The sequence below is a fragment of the Poecilia mexicana genome, unplaced genomic scaffold (assembly GCF_051168715.1).
Source record: "Poecilia mexicana isolate PSO_F unplaced genomic scaffold, ASM5116871v1 scaffold_5, whole genome shotgun sequence".
In the NCBI taxonomy this organism is placed as follows: domain Eukaryota; kingdom Metazoa; phylum Chordata; class Actinopteri; order Cyprinodontiformes; family Poeciliidae; genus Poecilia; species Poecilia mexicana.
In genome coordinates this window covers 22,131,070-22,151,834 of record NW_028263374.1, presented here as the reverse complement: position 1 = coordinate 22,151,834, position 20,765 = coordinate 22,131,070, and the positions used below count along the sequence as shown (strand labels likewise).

The window sequence follows — 20,765 nt, the reverse complement described above, 5'->3', positions numbered from 1 at the left end:
TATATATATATATATATATATATATATATATATATATATATATATATATATATATATATATATATATATATATACTAAACTGTGATTAGAGGACCAAAAAGCCTCTGTCATAAACAAGCCAAAGGATTAGCTTAAGCAAAACAGGAGTTTGACTTTAAACAGGAACTACTCAAAAATGATTGGAGAGTATTTTAAGACTCCAAGTTTAAATTGAAGCAGATAACAGGGAACCAAAAAGTGTTAGTGACCATCTATGTTTAAATCAAAAACATAGATCAGGAAATAAGATCATACTCAACTTAAACATGTTCCACTAGCTGGTCAGAAAATGTGTGGGATATGCTAAAAAAATATACAATAACTCAGTTAGCAAATAAGCTAACAATAGTGCATTTCTTTGCATTTTATTTAATCAATTTCACTAAAGGGTCGCTTTAGGATTCCTTTGAAAGCAAAGAGTCAAACCTAAAATGTTTATTAGGCAAACCTGGATTAGAATATCTCACAACGATTACAGATTAAAACACATTATAATTCATGAAACCTTTAATCTCTTTCATAAAATCTTGATTTGTTTTATTTTGGGGATGACGAAATTATGTATTGTCTCATTTCATGAACTGAATGTGTCACCAATTTACCTACTCTTCATAGGTACATTTTCATATTCAGACATTTTAATACTCAGGAATTCATTAAATTTATTTATTTATTTATTTGCAATTTTCAGATCTTTTTTTTTTCCTGGAGGCAAACAAGAAATCTAAAAGAACAGAGCAATGTTTATTTGCTTTTGTCCAGTACTCACAATGACAGCCAGTCCATATTTGCCAGGACTAGGACTTTCATAGTGAGCCACCTGGTGTGCCATAATATCGAGAGAACAGTGGTGTCATTGTGAAGTAGCTGTGTGATATCGAGTAGAGTGACCCATTTAGAGCCCTGCTATAGAGCTGACATGCAACTGTTATGCCCAGGACATCTGGAAGGCCAGTGAAGCTCACCCTACTGAAATCCAGAGAGAGGGGGGGGGGGGGGGGAAGCACCTGACATGGTCATGGATGCTTCACACACTCACCTATAAGTCCTATTTAGAGGAAAAGGCTGTAAAGTGGCACTGATACTGCTGAGGATCTGTTATAGTGCACGGTGAGTAATTTGGAAATGATCCAAGCGTTATCTAAAGCTCTTCTGGTCATCTTGAGCAGAATTTAAAGGATGGGAATCAGCTCAGCAACAAGATGTGTAGCAAGAGTTTTTTACTGAGATTAAATTGTTTCATCTCATTGTTTAAAGTACAAATTCTTTCTAAGTAGCTGAAAAAAAAAACAAAAAAAAAACAATCGTGCCTTGCAATGTTCAAAAGGAGAGTCTGCATGTTTTGCAAAAATAACTGAAGTAGGAGAAACCAACCGCTTGAGGTAAAAGAAGAAAAACCAAAATAAAAGAAGAAATGCTGTTTATCGTGCACAATGGTGTCAAAAGCGACTTGGAGATGTGTCCAATGTAGCTGCAGGTTTGCACACTGTATAAGGAATACATGAATGCATAATCAGAGGCCAAAATGAGCCAAGCAAAGCACACTGAGCAAATCCCTCAAGGGAGAGGAAATTATTTAGAGTAGACGAGGACACAACTCATAATAATATTTGGAACGAAAACTTTTTTCCCCCCCTTTTTTATAATAAAAACTCCTTGCTTTGACTGCAAAATCATAACAACTCTACATCAAGAAAGCATACTTTAAAGGAAAAATGGGGATTTTAAACTCAAAGCCTTGCTTTCATATCATGGCCAGAAGTAATTTAAAAGCAAATCTGCCTGCCTGTTCTGTTTAGGACATTTCAAGCTCGCACGTGAGCACGCACCAAGACACAGTCTGTGAATGTGTGACCTGAAATCAGATACGAACAAAACGGTGGCTAAATTTAAGCCTTTGTATTCACTGCAGCTTGCACAATACTGAAAGACTTTTTGCAGCTCAAACAATAATTCTGTATCTGGAGGTAATTCATTCTCGTATCAAGAGGCTTTTGGCAGCAAAGATTGAATCATCAGCCCTTGTTTCATTTTCCATGTAATTAAATCAGCTATTGAAAAAACACAATGCAAGCTGGCATGTGATTTAGGGAAAATTAGCATTTTTAATCACAGTACATTACTTTAATAACTCAATAAATCTGAGGCAGCTGGAGCATCTGAGAATGTTGTCACAGCTACTTAGTTCTGCATTTGCGACTAATGCAGGCTGATGAGAATCACAATGAGAGAGCGAAAGTGTCAGAGAAAGGGAGGAAAGAAGGGAAGCGAGTCAGAGAGGAGGAGAACCCATGGAGATGGAAACAAAAGCATGCCAGGTGAAAAACATGGCTTAGCTGAGGCAGGAAGGAAGACATAACTGCACCATGTTTGGCACAGAAAGAGGTGGGGGCTTGGCACTTGTCTCCCCTCTTCCAGCTAATAACAGTTAATCCCCAATTAGCTCATCCATCACCTCTGTCATACATGAGACCTGCTTACCCCTTGTGTTGCTTTGTTGCTCTGCTTTGTTTGTACAGCTTAGCGATGGCTGTTGTCAGGGACACAAAACAAGTCTGAGTAACTACAGAAAATCTCATTTAATTATACAGGATTTCAAGAAACAAGGGTAAGTGCGACAAAATGCAATTAAAGTGCAAACATCTCCACATTTTAAAGCCAGTTTATAAAGTGGTAAACCAGAGCAGGAAGAAGCGGAGTCCTGTAAGAGAGAGCAAAGCGAGAAAAAGAAAAAAAAATCTATAAAGTGTGGAAAACTGGACGTGCTTTAAAGTTGGGCAGAACGATGGTTTACTGTTTATGTTCTCCAGTCTACATTTTAACCACAGCACTCTTTTAATAAAGACGATCCTGAGTCATCGACTACTTTTAGGTCATTTAATGCAGTGAGTGCAGCATACATTAAGCAGTAATCGACATGTAAATGACATTGATCTCCACAGCTTGCCGGACTTGATGCTGCTGATTTTATCCGACGATCGGGTCAAATACACACAGTTCCTCACAGCAACAGTTCCTTACAAAAACATTCAGAATTCATGTTACGACCGCAAGCTTGAATGTATCAAGCTTGTTAATTTAGTTGAATTACTAAACAACTTAATGTTATTTTTAGTTGATTTTTTTGTGCTAATTAAAATCTGAAAAGTATGGCGATAGATGTGTTCTGAGTCAATAGTTTGTTAAACATTGTTGGCTGCAAGCGCAGCTCCAAGTCTTGCTCACGTGCTTTATGCCTCTACTAGTTTTGCATATAAAGAAATTTCTTTGGGCATGCATAGTTGCAGAATAGCTCAAGTTTAGCCAGAAAGGATTGTGAGTATCTGTGCAAAGCAAAAATGTTTTATTATATACGCCTCAACTTTGACTCTCCCATTCTAACAAGTGGATATCGGCTGGGCTAAAAAAAAAAGATTTGTGACTCTGTTTGTTTAGGGCAGCTGTTCAACAGAAAGGTGTCTCTTTACCCAGGACTCAAGTCTTACTGCCTAGAACAGGTTTGCCATTTATTTAGCTCCATCAATCCTCACATTAACCCCGACCAGTCTCTTCTCCCTGCTGAATACAAGCCTCCCCACACCATGATAACAGGTTTCATGGGGGCAGTGCATTTAAATATGTGCAGCGTTGGTGTTCCCCCTAATATTCCATTGGACACGAGTTTCAGTTTTGGTCTCATCTGTCCAGAGCCATTTCTTCTACACGGTTGGTTTCTACGTCACTTGTCACAACCTACAAATGAGACTTTGTCCCTGTTTTTATCCATAACTTTCTTCTTGCTACTCTTCTATAAAGCATCTTTGTAACACATTTAATTGTAGAAAATAATGTAGCTATGGTGATATTGTACAGCGTGATATGACTAGGAAATTAAATGTAAATTTCTTACCCTTTTCTAATACTTAATCAAATAATTTTGATAAATGTAACAAGACTATATGAAACATGAAAAACTTTATATCTGACATGCTTAACGAAATAAACATAGTACATTTAACTATTGTTTAACATGAGTAGAACACTTTTAATCTCGACTTTGACAGCACAAGTGTTGTTGATTAATTAGCTGGAGTTCAGTTGGTGAGACATCACCTCACCTTGATTTGACTCTGGCTTGTAAATTATTGGTGATAAGCCAATTTTCCTCTTCCCTCTTGCTGCCACCCAGTTATTCTGGTGTCTATCTTTAGTTTAGTTCCCTCTGTAGTTATATAAGACATTTATTTTTAGGCATAAATCACGGGTGGCCTCCCTCCTTTCTCCAAACTTCAGCCAGGTTGTTAATATAAGCATTCAGTAAAGCACACAAACTATTTAAGTTGCAGATCTCTTAATGATAATAGCATTCACCTAACTGTATAACCAGCTTAGAATAGTAAGCGGCTCATAATGATCTATCTTGTCAAAAAGAAATATATCTATTGTGTGATCAAGAAATGAACTCCGGTGTCACTTTGGGACAATGTTCCCTTTAATCTAGCGATGATAACAGTAATTGCCAGCAGGTGCATGATTACAAATGAAAGTGAGAGCTGGTATCATGACAGCACGTGCATGCTTGTGAAGGGTGTTAATCCGCATGTGCAAATTGTGGTATACATCAACTTTATTCCACGCTTTTATCTCTGCATTAAGGTTTGCAGAATTGCTCAATTTCTATCTTTCTGTCTTTCTGTCTGACAAAGATTCATCACGCTATCTCTTCACCTCCTCTTCCCTTTTGACACTCTCTTGCATTTTTTTGTAGCTGCTTGCACAATTACAGAGCTGCAACTGAAAACACGCGTTGTTTTAACCGTGAATCTTCCAAGTATGGATTAACACCTAAATGGAGGACTGGAAAACAACATTTAAAGACATTACAAATTGAATGCTTATTTGCATTTACTAATTAATAACTTATGGTGTCACTGCACATTTCTGTGATCTTTGCTGCCGTCAATGTAGGCCCGATAAGAAGGGTTGTTTGCACTAATACATTTTTCATTCACTTAGCAGGCTTTGTCATGTGCATGCTGGATTAAGCCTCTACCAGTCATCTGTACGACATGAGAACACACATGCATGCTGGAGCGACCGCAAACCCACAAACAGTCATTAGCACGGCAGTTGTAGAGCCAACTAATTAGCTCATCATCATCTCAGCACCTCTCTGCCTCGCCTCATGGATCTGGTTTCAAAGATTTCCTAAAGAGTCATAACACAGTCAAACATTATGAGACTGGACTTGCAGGCATATTTCAGCTGAGTATTAGGAGAAAGAGGTGGTGAAACACAAAATATGCCGTTTCTTATATCGATTGCCTGAGTACCCCTAAAACAGCCCCGTAAGAGTTGATTTGACAGGACACGAACAAGAAAAAGCTATTATGACGCCAGGAAACACCGGTTAGCTGTAGTAAGCATGGTGCCGCCGGACAGCTCGATCCATTTGCAGGTCCAGGAGTGATAGAATAGAGGCAGCTGGATTGTTCTGATACCACCCAGGAAACACAAAGCAAACATAACATTTATGGCGCTTTATAGATCTGTCATTTCCTTAGTCTCCCTTGTTATTTGATTTTTAAGACTCACTTACATAGGTCGGGCAAAGCAGAGCTTAACTCAATGCAAAACCCACAAAACAATTTAGTGGAAACTTCATCAGGATACTTTAATTTTTCAGGATGTCTTTTTTTTTTTAAGGTTTCAAGAAGTTCTAAAAGAATTTTGCTTGAAACCCTCAAAAGTTTGTTTCTGTTGATGATTATCCTCCTGTCAAAATATCAACTGTCACATATATGATTTAATCACCAGATAAACCAGGCTCCTTGAATATTCTTCATATGTCCAAAAATCTCATCCATGCATTCCATGGACATTCTGCCTAAGAATCAAAGCAACAACTGATTGGATGCAACAGTAATAACCCATCTATACCATTACTTGACTTTGTATAAAACTATGTAAACCCTCCGCCTGCGCTGACGAAGACTCGCTCATCTCAAAAGGGCGGATACTTCAAACTAGACAAGAGACAAACAGCATAACCAACTTTCTGGAAAAAAAAAATTACCTCACAATTATCTCACTGCTTGGAGACACCTGAACCTTCATCGCCATTTGAGTCTTAATGTCAGAAAACAAATTTGAACCAGACGATGTCGAGTCAAAAGTAACATCTCCAATCCATGCACGAATTTCACATTCTCTATTCCAATACGCTTACACTATTTAAAACAAGAGAACATCAAACGTGACCTACATACCAAATTTTCTAGTGTTAAGACATCCACGCTTTCCTCAATGTGGCAACACATATAGCCACACAAGTAAGAGCAGTTTCACAAAAGTAAAGAAAAAATATGTTTGCAGTATTTGTATTGGTATAAAATTCCTTGTTGAAATACAAATAGTATTCTTAAATGAATCTAGTGTTTCATTTAAAGCTCGGTTGTCATTTTTGTCGGAACATTGACTCTTCCCTGTTAGTGACAATACTTGAGTTCTTTTTTCCCGTACAAACTGGTTACTGTGAGATGTAACAGAGCAGGTTTTAAAAAGATACACACTCTAAGATGACTACAACTCCTGCTGCAGTTTAATACACAAAAAGGGTGGAACAACTGGAGGTTTATATGCGACTGCATATAAATATTATTATACAGTCAGAATCACCAGCAGTCTCTTAGTTTGTGATATGGCAAATCCAGCGAAATGACAGAGAAGCCAATCTACAGTTTATAACTCAACCACACATCGATAATAGAAAAAATAGATTACAGTAAATCCATGGTTCAAAAGCTACATACCTTTGAAATGTCAGAGGGGAAACCACAGCGGATAACTCATCTCAAAACTCATTTCAGCTGCACAATGCAAGCTGTATTACAAATATTCAACAGTCTACTATTCCCCGCAGGTATTTTTTAGCAAAACACTATACATTTTCATTTGAGATGAGAGGGGGAAAAATGCTTTTTTTTTTTTTTTTAACTGGCAAGCAGCCAAAGCAATTTAATTACATTCCAAATGGGCACGCAATCTTCGCACAGCAACCAGCTCCTCTTGTATTTCTCAAACTTCAACAGCCCCCCTTGACTTTCTCTGAGTAATTGGAATCTTCCACTCTTCCACCCTTGTCATTATGCAGAGCAGCAGAAAGTACAAAAAACAACAAAAAAAAAGGAACAAGGAGATCTGGCAGTCACAGTTAGAGGCTTAAGCCAGTTTGTAACTTCATCAGCGTATCTTGATTCAGTTTCTGTAAAGTCAATTAAAATACTATTAGACGATGTGTACCTGGAAAGGCACGTTTTCTCTGAAAAAAAACAAAAAACACCACTGATTAGCTACCACCAAAATGAGCAAAACTGTTAGAAAGGTCACCACTTTCTTCTTTGAATTCATTCTTCCTTCTGCAAAGAAAAACTAATTAATTCACCACAAACAAACTGCAATGCATCTGCACTTGAAAGATACGAAACATCGCAAACCAGACTGTGGTGCAAAGAAGGTTCAAATTTACCATGAAAACATAACTCCACATAACATTTAAATTTAAAAAAAAATTCATATTTAAAATTTTTATTAAATGTTTTTTCAATGTGCAATTTATAGCCCAGTTTAAAATGAAACATAAAAAGATGCTTTTAACAATCTTTTTTCTTTTTCTTTTTTTTTATGCAAAAACACTTGGTAATCTCAGAAGAGCCCTCCCATTTACCCGCTGGGTAATTATAGTATGGATGGGAACATAAATTACCTATCCATGACTGACAGTGTGTTTGGATGTCTGTTTACAGTTCAGCCCAGAATGAAAGTTCTGACATGACAAAAATTCCAAGCTAAAGTTCAAATCTATCATATGATCCTATGTTTTCCTCACAGAGGTCTAATAATTATCTTTGATGTTCCAAAGCCTGGAGAAAATAAAAAAAGGCAAATCAACATACAGTTTAGGAGATAATAAACATAAAATGGCTTAAAACATAAATATCTATCACTGTTCACATGCTCTTACACGGCCTGCTGCTCAGCTCTGCTCTCTTTCACTGTCACTGAAACAGTCTGAGAGCCGTGCCACATGCCAATGCCTTTGTGTGGAAGATTAAGTGAAACAGGAGTGCCAGCAATGCTGTGTTTGCACAGCGAAGCCGCTCAAATTCAGCTGCACCCACATATCACATACCAGTCAACATACCAAAGGCCTAGAAAGACAGCTACTGTGGTATGAATATTTGCAATATCAAGTGCAATATCAATAATACGCAAAAAAAAAAAAAAAAAATTAAAAAGAGCAAAGTGCAATTAAATGCACATACATAGAGAGGCACTTCTTGTCGTCACTTACATGGGGAATAGAATTCTTGGAAAGAAAAACTCAGCTACAGTGAGGATATTGCGAACAAAGCCCAAATGTGCCAGAGGTGGTTTACAAGACTGAGGCAAAGAGGGGCCTAAAGGGACTGTGGGTTTGTAGTGATAGGGAGGGGAGTCTCACATACACACTTACACACACACGCACACACACTTTGCTAAGGGCACAGAAACAAACAACAGAGGACCAATCCGTGGTGACCCAACCAGCAAACTTAACTCCCTGTACAACCTTGAACTAACTCAGTCATGGCATATTTACAAGAAAAACATCTGGAGAAAAAGCCAAGCTAACACAAAAAAGAAAAAAAAAAACATAAAACAGAGCTAAATCAGAAGAAAACTGCTCTCTTTTCTTAAAAGCAGCTTGACAAAACCTTTAAACCCAAAAGTGATTCTGAATTAATCAATTACACTTTCGATGAAAGGTTAATTACTGAACATCAAACTTTAAGGTACAGTAATCTGTGGGCTGAGCTGTTGCTGCTGCACAACATGATAACATTTCTGTGGTCTGTGTGCTCACATGTGCACTTGTGTTTATTTATGGTAAAGTAGTGCAGGCACGTTTGCATCTGCATGCAAAACAGTGTATGTGTCTACCTGCGAGGGAGCATGTGCATTGGAGAGTATGAACTCAGTGGTCCTGCAGTCTTTGAATGTGGATCTGAACCAGCCGTCTCTAGTGCTGTTTGCACAGGACATGCCTCAGGAAGTTAAGACAACTGCTCATGTTTGCCCTGGCTCGCGGGCCTTTCATAATACACTCAACAGCTGCAATCTTTAACATTGCCGTGTATCACTGCTTTTGTACATGTTTCCTCTGCAACCTGTTTTAAATTACAGCTTTTTCGGCGTGCCTAACAGAAGGAATAATGTGCTCACAAATTAACAGGATGCAACACTGCAGCTCTAGTACCTGCTTGCAGAAGTATCCGTATCTCTGTTTTTTCACGTGTTGTCACATTACAACCGCAAACTTCAATCCTTTATTGGGGAAAGGAAGGGAATGCATAATTGCAAGCTGAAAAGAGCAACAAGGTTTACACATTTGTTCATGACAAAATATGTGTAAAATAAATAAAATAAAACCCGGTGAAATCATCCATCAGTTTTCTACTCCCATTAAATCCTTCTATAGTGCTGCCTGGTTCCAGTGGTCAATGGGCAACAAGTGGGGTACAGCCTAGACACGTCACACAGAGACGCCCTGGACAAACAACCACCTACGCACACACAAACTGAAGGTAACATTGTGTTTGGACTGTGGTGGTAAGGCAGACTACACAGAAAGATATCACTGATACAAGTGATGCAAACTCCATGCTGAAATACCAATAGGCGGGATTTGAACAAAGACACTTCTTGCTGCAATGTAACAATTACCAACAGTCTTTAAAAGACTCTTAATTAGAGAACAGAGCTAATTTGCAGGCATGATGGTCCATCCAAATATAAAGGCCAAGGGAGCAAAGCCTCAATTAGAGAAAAAGCCAACATTAACTTTAGAGGTGCTAATTTTGATCTGGAGACCAGATCAAAATTATTATATAATTTACTATTACACGTGCACTTCATAAATTATAACACTGATGAATTAGTGGCAGAACCTGCATCATTGAAAGAAAACCAAAAGGCTTGTTTGAGTGATGTCAGGGACACTGAGCGCATGTGAACGAAGGTACTTTGGTCAGAGGATTAAATAAATGTAAGCCTTTTGACCTACATGCATATGCTGTGTGAAAACAAATTCACAATGTCTTATAGGAAAAGAATGTTACTCAATTCAGACTTTAGATTCTGTGACGATTGTTAAATTAATGTTTTTTGAGCTTTAACATGGAGGTGTGTGGTGTAAAAACGTTCAAAGTATATTGAAACTTTACAAGGCAATGAGAGTGTACTCCACAGATCTAATGCTTGTTTGTGTATCATATAAATAATTTTCAAAACATTTGAGTCCTTAACCAGGCCTTACTAATGTTCTCACTAATCCTGTCCCTTACATGCCGTTGAAAGCTAATTTCCCAAGAGCACAACCTGTCAACAACCTGACCTGTCAAGATTTTCAAAAATCCCTTTAGAAACTCCTGTCTTTCACTCTGATTTTTTTTCTTTGCCAAAGCTTGTTCTAGATTGAACCTTTACTAAAAATAAAAAATAAAAAAATAAAAAAAAACAAAGGAGACCAGACACGTAAAATATCACCCATACGTTTCTCAAGCAGATGAACCAAGGAAAAATAGTTGGATAAAGTGTTTCCTCTTTGCACAAACACAAACTATTGAAGTGTAAAAAGATAAGCTCCATCTGTGCTTATTTGAAATGTTAATTTAGTTTTCTCATGCACTGGTTCTGCTAATTTATGTACTAAAGCTGGCTTTCCACACTGATCTGCCAAGGCCAATAACAGCGTTCATAATCTCCAGCATTGAGCACAATCACTTTGTGGTCTACTTGTTTATGAATGACACCAAGCAATTATTCTGATGAAGATCAGTTTTCTCTCTTGCTTGGGGACCTGCAGCTGAAAATGGTTTGCCTTTGCTGCTTCCGTGTTGGCATGCTGATACTTTAATTATAAAATAACAGTAGCAACAAAATGTTACTGTATGATGATTAGGAACATGCAGTTAACAGTTAAGCTTCTAAAAGTGTTGCAAAAAGAGTGAAGTGCGCACTTCCTGACCTACAGACTAAACCACATGCACGTGGATGCAGCTAAATGTCAGCAACTACAATACATAAAGCTGCACAACACAAAGTAAAAGTAGTTTGAATATCAATAACAACATTGACACCTTGTGAAAACTGAGACAAATACCAATAAATGTTTGCATGCTGAACATGCTCATTTCATGAGATGCGTGCTGAACTGTTATATTTTGTTTACATGCTTGATGGAAATAATATTATTAACCCTCTGTGCATAGCAAAATATTAGTTTATCTGACAAGCTATCAGGTCGACAAGAAGTGAATCAACGCTTGTATTTTCTCATATTTCAGTAGTGATGGAAAGCAGATGAATCTGCTCTGAAACGCTACTGTAGCAGTGAGAAAAAAATACAGTCCGTATTCCCTTTTCATCAGCAGACAGTGCAGAGCAGTGCAGAAAAATGGTTAAATAAATCAGATAAAGCAGATATTTCTCTCTCTCCGTCTCTTGCTCTCTCGCTCTTTTTTCTCTCCCTTGCTCTCATACACATACACACGCATTCTTCAGTGAAATCCATCAATCAGCATTTCATGCAGTTTGGGTTTGAACCACACCAAATGCACTAAAACAATAAACGCCTGTCTTTCAAGTTGCTATCTGGACTGGAACACATCTGGTGGCAATGCTCATTTTGGTTTCCACATTGCTGTATGACATTACAGACTCAATGGCAGAATGAAAAATAAAGTACCCCTAAAAATCTTTTTTTCTTAGTTTCCCTCTGGCGTCTACCCCTTTGCCTTCTTTTGCTCGCTATCTTAATGCACACACCAGATCTACTTCCCCCTCTCGGCTCTAACCAACTAACCTCTCAAACACTATTCCCCCGGCCCATCCCCCAACCAATCAAGAAGTGAATATAAAACAGCACAAGGAAACTGGGCTGTGTGAGGGAGGTGGTAGAGGAGAAGGCAGACAGACAGGAGAGAGAAGACGGCAAGTCAAGGCGAATGCTGCTGAGGAACCACTGGCCTCCTGAGGTGAGGACAGTTTAAACAGCCTTGGCTCGCTGGACTCGACCTCACACAAATCACAAGTGTGTGAAACACACACCCAACATCCAGCTGAGCAGCCAGGAGCCAAAAACCGATAGTAACATTTGGGCTTCAAGGAGCTGTGATGAAAATTAGGGTTAATGTGATTTAATGAGGGGCGCGAGCCGGGCCGAGGTTGGACTGCTTCAACTCTTGATCAACGTCACATTTGGAATTACTCTGACACGTTGTGATGTGGTGATGCTGCACAGTGGCTTACAGTTTGCTGCCCTCGCTGCAAAGCCTGGGAACCTGCAATAATTTTCAGTCTAAAAAAAGACTGGCAATTTCTGGTAAATAACAGTCACGTGACAGATTACAGTGTGATAACAGAGATGACTGTCACAGCTGCAATACATCACACCCTCTCTGCAAGAAACAGTTTAAAAAAAAGTATTGTCATCATTGAGCTCTTGGTAACTCATTTAACAAGACATCAACAAAAATAGACTGTCTCTAAGGACTTTGGTGATTAAATTGCAAACCACGGAGGGTAAACCATAGAATCTATTTTCAGTCATTTTGTGACTTATGACCCTCCTAACACCTTTACCAGCTCTGAGCCATTGCGTCTGGTCTCGATAGTAAGGCGCAGAGCAAAGTGATGGGACTGCAGCAGAGCATAGCTTGTTACTTTCACTGTAAACTGCACGGTAAACTCAAGTTCACGGCCATTAATTCTTGTTACGAACAACGGAATCAATCACTACTTTTTCTCGAAGCTGATATTTGTCAGCAAAATGTCACAGCTGCAGATGGAAATGGCAAAATTTAGTCTATTTTTATTCCCAGGTATTGACGAGGGTTTTGTGAACATAGTCTCCCGCAAATGGTTGAACACTTGAGACCACCTCCAAAAATGTTTATTACTGCCGATTTTAAAATATTAGGGCATTTCACAGACCAAATAAACCTTAATATTAGTACTACTGTAAAAGCAAACACAGACAATCCTCCTTATTGCAGCTCTTGGGCGTACAGCCACTCAGCATCAAGGAAGATAAATGGCACTCCTGGGTTGGTTCTTTTGCAACACCAGCTAATAATGTGTCAGGTAGCATTGTACCTAGTTATTTTAGCTTCCCAAGCTACATTTTCAGTAAATGTTAAATTTTTTTTCCCTTTTTCTCTTTTTTTTAGCCAGCTGTCCAGCAGTATGCAGCAAGAAGTGGGGAAGGGGTATGCCTGAATTACTCTGCTCCATACCTCCAAAGAAAACTCCCGCTTTCTCTAGAATCTCATTAGAAGGACTGGGTAGTATAGGAAGAATGTCATAAGAGTTTAGCAGTAATAAAACGGCAACTTTTAAAAACTTTAATGTACTACTAACGGGCCTACGCCTTGTTGCAGCTGCAAAATGAAAACAGATGTGGCAACATTTGGAATTATTTCTACATGTAACAATGTAGTGCAAGAAACATAAACTGAAAGGCACGTTTTGCATGACTTCAGTAAATAATCTCTGACATCTTTAACTCCATTATGTATTTAAAAATACATTTCAACTCAACACAATTTGACCACTTCTCCTTTTACTGTAATGATTTGTACCAAAAACCCCACAAGCCCCACTGCACCAGAGAACAGCACTGTAGCTACTTATCATTAACTCAGAGACACAATCAGCCCTGGGCGATCCAGCTTCCCTGCATAACCTTTTGACATTGCTGCTGGGAAGGTAAATGAGAGAAATAAGTTAAGACACTGAGAGGGGATGAAGTGAGGAGACTTGATTATGAGTTGTGCCAGAAAGTGGTATGTCAAAAAAAAAAAGAAAAAAAGAATGAGAACAAAAATAAGATGATTGTTACACTGGTATAGTTATTTTTATGAGGAGAAAATGTCTATTCCATGTCTCCACTGCAGGTTATTTGTTCCGAGTTAACTGTCTGGAACTGGATAAGAACAATAAACTCAGAGAGTCCCCAGTTCCAGCCACTTGGGTTGCACTTGGTGCGCAGTGGAGGCATGCATGGGTTAACATTTCCAGAGTGAGAACAGCGGGGACACTGCAGCTCGGACTGGCCAGTCAGCAGAATGTTATGAATGGGCACAATGAAAAAAGAAAAAAAAAAAACCAAAAGTCCATGCTGTCGACCCAAGAATGCTTGCCTCCATGTAATTAACTCCTCTCTGTGTACAGAATGAGGTACTACAGAAATAACTTTTCTTTTTTCAGTGTCTATTACGGTCATGTTTCTGAGAGAGAGAAAAAAAATCACATTCTCAGAATTTAATATGGATTTTTTTTTTCTTGCCTGACCATACTTTGAAGTATCCCATGACTAATACAGTGATTTGGACAGCATTTGAAATGGAACAAACCACTTTGGAAGGGGTTTTACGTACTCTGCTAAAGTTGGCCTTGCTGCCTTTGAATGGACACACATCAGCAGATTGTTTCTGTTCTGATGAAAAAGCAAAATATCAAATCTATAGATGAGAGTTAAAACTCATTTGTTGCATTTCTGCAATGATGTACAGTGCTGAAAATAAACACACTGATGTGGTCCTTCAAATAAAAACTCAAGCAAAGGTATATAAATAACATAAAGTAAGTTGGAACAGATGGCTGCTATGCAAAGAAAAACATCTGCAACCCATTGGATTATAAACCTACAGAATAACTACAGTGTAATTACATGAGAGGCTCTCTCTTGGGCACTGTGCAATTAGAGTGGAGAGGGACGAGGAGAAAGTGGAACATCTACAGCAATCTATCTAACTTCATTTCACCGGAGTGATTCTGCCCGAGGGTATGCACAAGTCATAATGCATTTGACAAATAGTCTCCCGCTAAAAACAGGCATTTGCGAAGAAGTGGCCTTCAGCGCTGGTATACACAGCTGAGTGTGCGCTGAGCAAACAAGCCTCCCACTCAGTGAGGGAAAAGATACAGAGAGGCTTCAAAAAGATTAGGAGAAATCTTGGGTGAAAAGTAAAGATGACTCATGGTTGATTGTGCAAGTGCAGGACAATGCGAGCCGGATAGAGTTGAGAAGAGCAACAGAGCCGTTGGGCTCTCAGCCATACACAAATCGATGCTCTTCTCATGTGTCTTTCTTTGCATCGCTTTGAACAGTGAATGCATAGGTTGTTTGTATGAGAAGAGAAAAGGCTTGATCTCTCCATGATTGTATTTTTATTTTTTATATATAAATACTTGTATATTTACAACGTATTACATTCTTTACCTGCAACAATTTCAAACGTAAAATTAACTGAGAGAATCACCAAGTAATTGCAAAAAAAGCTCAAATAAGCTGTGGGGTTTTCTTATATAAAAAAATACTAAAAGTTCTGTTTTACCAACTTTAATAGTAACAAAGCAAAGACCTGTCACCACCTCAGGGCATGACATCGACCAAGACCATAAAGATTAGGTACATAAATACTTTGATGGATAAATGAGGAACATATTGCAGTTTCTTAATTTTCTATTGAATTCAAAATTACTACCTCTGTCAGAGAACTGCAGCATTTTTTCTATTTTCTAAGTTGTAGTTATTTTATTATTATAAATATTGGAGTAAGGAGCTCAGACAACACACAAAAAAACCCCTGAAAAAACATCTGCCAATCCAACATTCTTAGCACAGAATACAGTTGCCTATTTTCTCCATTCTTATTTATTTGAAGAAACTATGTTAACCAACTGAAAGAACAATCCACTTACTGAACATGATACCTTCGATGGGAGTAAAATTCATTGCATGGCTGTGTTTTTTAATGGGTGGTTTCATTTTTGTGATTGTTTAACATCCAATTGTGAGCAGAGCCTTATTCAAAATTCACTGCACATTTTGCATTTGTGGTGCTCAATCATTATGTCAGAGTGATTCATACTCCTGGCACACATCAGTCAACCATCAGCTTGAATGTGGCCAATCAGCTCAAACTGGTTTCAGCTTTCTTTACATTATTTCCCTACTACCTCCTTCAACACTCAAAAACAGTACATGAACGTATGCATATATTTATAGGTGGCAAACAACTCAAGTCTTCCACAAAATGATCTTATGCAGCAAGAAACAGGAAGTGACTCTGTTCTGATACATTTATTATTTCAGTTAGTACAATGCACACTTCCTGATTTGTGAATTGACAAACCGGACTGTTATTAGTTTTTACCTTTCATGAAGATGTAAGATACGATCCATCAGTGAACACATAGTTGTAATGTAGCAAAAAAAAAAAAAAATGTTATAATAAAAAAAAACACATTTTTATAACCACCTCAGCTACGAGCCTGCTTGTAGCTGAGGTACGTTTAACAAGAGAATAGATCCAAAAATAAATTCACCACATAAGTGAAGAAAAAGTTCCTGCATCATTTTACAAGTTATGTGTAATAACAAGAGTACAGTTGCAATAATGTGCTACTTTACATCTTAGTCACTGGTGTTGCCTTAGTCATGACAGTGCTATATGTCTTTCTGTGGGCTCTGCCCTCGCTGTATTATAACAACCACGACAGCTCACTATGTTAAAAGTATAAAGCTTGTTACATAGCACCAGGCTTCAACACCTATTAATAATTTTCCACATTTAGACAAGTTACAAACACAAACTTTAATATATTTTGTAGTAAATTGTGTTGCAGTAGACCAAAAACTGGAAGGGAAATTATACATTGTTCTCCAAGTTTTGTGAACATATAAGAAATGTCAGGAAATGTAAATAACATTTGGATCATAAAACAATATTCCAAGCTTCGGGCTTCTAAAAATCACACAACCAAAACATGGAATGAGTAATGCATAGCTGAAACCTATCAAAGCATAGATCACCACCTATACTGACAGCCAGTGCAAGGAGAGCAATAATCAGACAATGGTGACTCAGGAGGAGTTGGAGAGATCAACAAGCTCAAAAAGGAGAATTTGTTCACAGGTCAACTATCTATCAAATTCAGCCACTATGGATGAGTGACAAGACTGTCAAATTGTAAAAATTCAAACTTTTTCACTTCTGTAATTTGATAAATGCAGTGTATCCGACAGAGTATATAAAAAAACAATAATAATTATAATCTGCTATATACAGACAAATTTGAAATTAAACTTTTTTTTTTTTTAATGGAAAACTCAGTTGTTGAAGAACAACTTATATGCTGAACATACCGTCCACCCTGTCACACAAGTTGGATGACAACGTCACACTTTGTGGTGCTTTTCTCCAGCAGGGACAAGAAAACTAGTCAGTGTTGAAGGAAAAGTAAATAAAGCCAAGTAAAAGTCAATCCAGGAGGAAAACCTGTCATACGATACATGTTTTCCTGTGAGTGGGTCATAGTTTTATCTTGTAGCAGGACCACGACCTTAAACATGCAGTCAGTCCCTCAACTGCCTGGCCTAGATCCAAATCTAAAACAGAATTTATGCCAAAGCTTGAATACTAATATTCAGAAAGTAAATACAAAATCAGGCCACACTTTTCAGATTTATTTAGTAAAAAACTGAAAAATATGCATATAATTTTCATTCCCTCACCAGTGTAGACTAGAATACACTGGTACACACACACACATATATGTCATATATATTGTGTTATATAATATATATGACATATATATTATATAACATAATATATATGTGATATATTATCACAGATAATTCCAATACAATACATTTTTTTAGTTGCTATGTCACAAAATGTGAAAAGGTTCCACAAGTATTGACACTTTGCAAGACACTGTATATCTGCTGCTAGACTGTGCATGACTACTTTAAGAACATGCCTTCCACATTTACTCGGATAAACCCGTCTGCATGTTGAAATTTAAAAATAAGTCAAACATTTATTCAGGTCCCAACCATTAAAATAAATGTTGATGTTTCATCACAGTGAAGGGTAGGTTTATATTGCTATTTAATGACTGAGGTTGGCATCATAGATGGTGAGGAAGTGTTAGTAATGGATCCATAAAAGTTTGTAAAGCAATCAAAAACCTTTTCACCATGAGTGTTTGTGTGTGGATGACAGAATGCAACTATATGTATCCAGGCAGGTGACCGTGTGTATGAACAGGGGAGATTAACAATCCAAATATTGCACTGTGCTATAATGTTTCACATGTATCACCTTGTCATCAGCAAATGTTAACTGCCTGCTGGCTTCCCCCCAGGTCCTAGGGCAAGCAAATTCTTATGAATGGCTGTGGATATCTCTCCCCAGAATACTGTCTAATAGCTGTTTGCACAAGTTATACCTTGACCACAAAAATTGAAGGAGCCTTTAAGTAACTTTTACTTCTGGGTTTGGTGTGCATGCATGTTTGTTTTTTGTATATGATGGATAATAATAAGCAAATTATTTAGTTTCACAAACTATACAATCAGAAAAAAATTCAGAAAAGGACCTAGGAAAAATGACTATAACTTTTTTTATAGAGGAAAAATCATTATTCTTGAGCATAAGTTGAATATCTTGTGTAAAACCTGTTTATCTTGAGACGTTTTGAAATTGTTGACAACATAAATACAAAAGCTTGATTTAAAAGGAAAATGTTGACGTAAACATCTCAGTGTTGGTCGCTTAAATTGGACTGTCTCTTTAAAAAAAAATTAACCACTGCGCGCAAATGTTTTGTTTCTGTTCGTTCTGCTAAAGTTCTAATAACCATATATGCAAGAATGTGCTAATAGATTTCAGCTTAAAAAGAAGCCGTGCAGCTGTAACCTTGGGTCTCTTCATACGGCTCAGATGCGAAAAAATAAATAAAAAAATACCACGTTTCGAAATGTTGGTAACTGTTTATTACTGTACGCAAATCATTGCCATCTGCGAACTCGTTCGTGGCAGATATGAGTATAATTTAAGCAACGGAGTGAGATAAGTTATAATCATTCAGGGAAGTTTGCAAGCTAAATAATATCCGTTAAAGCGCAATTTCACACACATCCAGTGTTTTGTTCAGTTTGATCAGAGAAGCGGTGCCTGAAAGCGAGCGGTGCGCTCCAACTCTGCTTCCATGGCACAACAGTAATATACTAAAGACGACATTAAAACAAACTGCAAATGAAGAAAAATCCATGAGCGCGATCTCAGAGCAGGTGTCAATGACAGCAAATATGAAATGGAAAAAAAAAAAAGTTTAATAAAAGCTGGCGGCAGCCTGCGGATTCATGGCATGTTTATCCCCTGGGAAACAAAAGTGCAGCGCATGCCCAACCTCAATGCCCAGTGCCTTATTACACAGCCATGTGTAACCAATGCACGTTTGCGCGCTTGCACTTGAAACTGACACATCTCAGTCGACTTTAGTAGAGTTAATTGTTTACCTTGTTGGAATGATAATAGTCCAGCCCGGAGTCAGTCGGTAACGTACATGAACCCACGCTGGAAGGGGGAGCTGGATAAAATCTTAAGTCCATCTCAAAGAGCGCAAAACTGACGGCATGAAAGCGTAGCTCCAAAGGAAAAAAAACTGTGCAATGTCTCTCTCTCCTGCACACTCTCACACACACGCGCGCACACACACACGCACACACACACACGCAGTCTCTCACCCTTCTGTGTTGTGTGTCAAACCGGGCAAAAAGTACAAGTGGAAGAAAAAGGATTCTCTCCAGACGTTCAGTTTCTATATCCGTTCTACAGATACTTCAGCACTATATGGACATTCAGCACAATGATGCTGCACGATATCTAACATCCCTATAAAGTTCACTTAGGGAGATGGAGGAAATGATGGGAGCGTCGCCGCCACACTGGTCTCAGAAACTAAGAAGCAGGACAGTTAGCGAAGTTGTTGGAGCCGAACCGAGCCGGGCTGCGCTGCAGGTAAAGATGCAGGAATGAAATTGTCAGCGGTCGCTCCCAAAGCGCCCGCTCTCCCTTCCAGCTTTCCAGACGCTCTGAAGCTTCGTCATGTGGGAGCGCTCTAATGCTCTTTACGCATCCATGCGTTCCCGTCCACTCAACTGCTACTCGGCTGCGACCTCTACCGGTCAGATGAGGGAAGAAACATAATGAGGATGAGCGGATTGATTGAATGATTAGAATGGACAAAAAAAAATGGCTTTCAATTTCCAGGGACAATGTTTGCTAAGTCCTTGAAAAAGCTATTTTAATATAATTTATAGCTGGTCTCAGTCTAAACAGACTGATTTAAAGACTTTTACTCAGCTTCTTTTGTGCTGAAAAATTGACTCTAAAACATCTTTATCACCTGTACTCCCATAATTACTTAAATCTAAAAGGCAAACAATGAAAATGTGCTTAGATGAAGCTAATGTTATGAAGCTGAATACTTCTACTTTAACGTGTACCCAGTATCCAGCAGTTTAAAAATTACAATCTTACAGTAGCTGTACTTGGGCTTGTTTTTCTTTTTGCCCTCCAAAAGTATTCACATCCCTTTCACACTCTGACTTTTTAATCCCAGTCGTCGGTGTAGTTTATTATGTTCTTACATATACCAACATAGAGTCGTGCACTATAATTACGTGGAACTAATTTTGCCATCATCTGTGGCCATCTTCCCTGCTGAAGAAAAGTACACCTCACTGCCACTGCCATGTTTCACCATACAGATGTTGTGTTCAATTAAGTTCAGTGTTAGCTTACAGCAAAACATAGTCTTTTACATATAGGCCAAGAATTTCAATTCAT

The 20,765-nt window shown here is 38.2% G+C and overlaps 1 protein-coding gene across 3 annotated transcripts in view; it reads right to left on the bottom strand.

Moving 5' to 3' along the window:
• Positions 1 to 20,765, bottom strand: part of tox2 (TOX high mobility group box family member 2) — a 126,311-nt gene that overhangs the window by 87,398 nt on the left and 18,148 nt on the right. Inside the window, exon 1 of one of the 3 annotated variants that reach the window (XM_088005747.1) lies at positions 19,433 to 19,672. The exons of 1 other annotated variant lie outside the window; for it this stretch is intronic. In XM_088005747.1, coding sequence (XP_087861873.1) covers positions 19,433 to 19,525 — 93 coding nt within the window. In that variant the 5' untranslated portion in view covers positions 19,526 to 19,672. Of the gene's footprint in view, positions 1 to 19,432; positions 19,673 to 20,765 lie in introns of those variants that run through there. One more of the 3 variants, XM_014990957.2, reaches the window with a different exon arrangement.